Source organism: Mastomys coucha, unplaced genomic scaffold, assembly GCF_008632895.1.
Source record: "Mastomys coucha isolate ucsf_1 unplaced genomic scaffold, UCSF_Mcou_1 pScaffold20, whole genome shotgun sequence".
Taxonomy (NCBI): Eukaryota; Metazoa; Chordata; class Mammalia; order Rodentia; family Muridae; genus Mastomys; species Mastomys coucha.
Genome location: NW_022196903.1, coordinates 112,347,654 through 112,349,690, shown reverse-complemented (window position 1 = coordinate 112,349,690; position 2,037 = coordinate 112,347,654). Strand labels below are relative to the sequence as shown.

General features: G+C 45.5%; 1 protein-coding gene across 6 annotated transcripts in view; it reads right to left on the bottom strand.

The window, feature by feature from the left end:
- Positions 1-2,037, bottom strand: part of Dcp1b (decapping mRNA 1B) — a 50,843-nt gene that overhangs the window by 23,548 nt on the left and 25,258 nt on the right. For all 6 annotated transcript variants that reach the window (XM_031383159.1, XM_031383158.1, XM_031383162.1 and 3 more), the window contains exon 5: positions 577-724. In XM_031383159.1, coding sequence (XP_031239019.1) covers positions 577-724 — 148 coding nt within the window. The remainder of the gene's footprint in view (positions 1-576; positions 725-2,037) is intronic.

The window sequence follows — 2,037 nt, the reverse complement described above, 5'->3', positions numbered from 1 at the left end:
AAATCCGCCTGCCTCTGCCTCCCAAGTGCTGGGATTAAAGCGTGCGCCACCATTGCCTGGCTTGATTTGTACTTTTTAAATCACCTTTTATTTATTCCTTGGGGAGGAGTACCACAGCACATGTGTGGAGTTCAGAAGAAAAGGCACCTTGTGAAGGTTGGTTCTCTCCTTCCACCATGGATGCCAAGGGTCCCAAGGATCAAGCTCAGGTCATGAAGTTTGGTGGCAGATGTCCTACAAAGCCATGTTGCTGGGCTCATATTTTGAGTTATGAAATGTTCCACTATGTAGGCCAGGATAGTCTGAAACTCACCATCCTCCTGTTTAAGCTTCCTAAATGCTGGGATTACAGGCCCACCCCACCAATGAAGACATCAATTTGGTTTACACATTACCACTGTAAATCTAGTAGGCCCTCTAGCGGAATACAATTTGTATGAAGGCTACTGATTTCTTAGGCTCCTCCAATTTACTTAAAAGGCCAACCCCACCTCGCGCTATGCTGATTCCACCTGCTGTCCTTCTCAGCGGCAGTCTCTGTCACTGTGGTTTCATCCTAAGGAAGGGGAGACTCACCTTGGTGTACTCATCCTTGGCTTTGGTAAGCATCTGTAGGATGTCTACTTCTTGGCTCTCTCCTGAACTCGGGGTTATTGGGAAGGATCCAGCTCCAGCCCCGGCTCCAGCACCATGGCAGGCTTTCAACTGTTCGCACTGAGTGAGGCTAGAAAAATGGGAAGCTGCGATTCAGGAAACTAAAGTCAAAAGCGATGCTATTTATTGCTCCAACTCTCTCCCAAGGGTTTTCATCCTGCTAGAACCATCTTAGAAGGACTGCTTAAGCATTTGAAACAGAAGATGAGAAGAGGTCCTGAGTCAACAGGCCACATATGCAAATCCAGGGTAGGAGTCAGGAAGCTCCGACTTGCGGACTCTAGCCTGCCCCCACTGGTTTATAAAGAGAATAGCAAACACAGGCCTGCTCACTGCTGGACACAGTAGTCTCTGCTGCTGACTGTGGAGGAAGCCTTCTACAGAATATTCAACAGGGATGATCACCATGGTAGAGATTTCCCTCCTTCCAAAATGCTGTGAGGTCAAGCAAGGTGGACTACAGCACCTCAGACCTTACACTTCTCTGGAAATTAGGAAATACTGAAATATTGAAAAGGTCCCATCCTAACTCTGACTCCATGGTCCTGAATGCTACAGGGAAACATTAAAAAAAAAGCCTTTTCTTTGTGTGCTTTGATTTTCAGCTCAAATTCTTATGTTAACATTATGAAGATAATGGTAAAGTAAGACCTGTGAAGTTACCAACAGATTTTATTCTGACTAGAGAACACATCTGAATCCACACAAATCAACTGCTTCTTGCTACCCATGATCAGCTTCCTGCCCGAGGTGTGAGGCAATCAGTGCAGAATGCCCAGGTCTACCATGACCTCTTGGCTGAGTTACAGGGTATTTTTTAATCCATATGAAATCCTGCTATTATTGTCCCTTGCACAATTTACAACAACATGAAATGTTTAAGGAACTAGTTGTTATGGTGGTAAATACCAGTTTGAACACACTTAATCACCATCTGGGACTTGAGCTGGTTGCCTAAAATTAGCTCTCACAAGCGGGAGTTTCAGGAGTCAATTTTATTTATAAAAATGTGTTCCCTGGTTTCTATTTCCTTGTGGGGGTCACTTTCTCATTTCACTGCCCTGGGATTTAGAAACCAATACTGGTTCTTTGCAGGCAGAGCGTCACGTCCACATGGAGAACAGCTATCCTGGACAGAGACCCAGCTTCGATAGGAAACTCTGATTAGTAACTCTGACGGCCCTGGCTATTTGCATAGACAGCAGCAAAACTGAGTAGTCAAGTCATAACTGGTCAGGGCCCACCAATCAATCTCACTCGAGCCTCCTCTCGATACAACTAGGAAAGCCAAAGTGAGAGAGCACCTCAGATCACCATGTGAGAGAAAGACATTAAGAAGAGGTGGAGTAGTGTGTGTGTGTATGAGAGAGAGAGAGAGAGGGG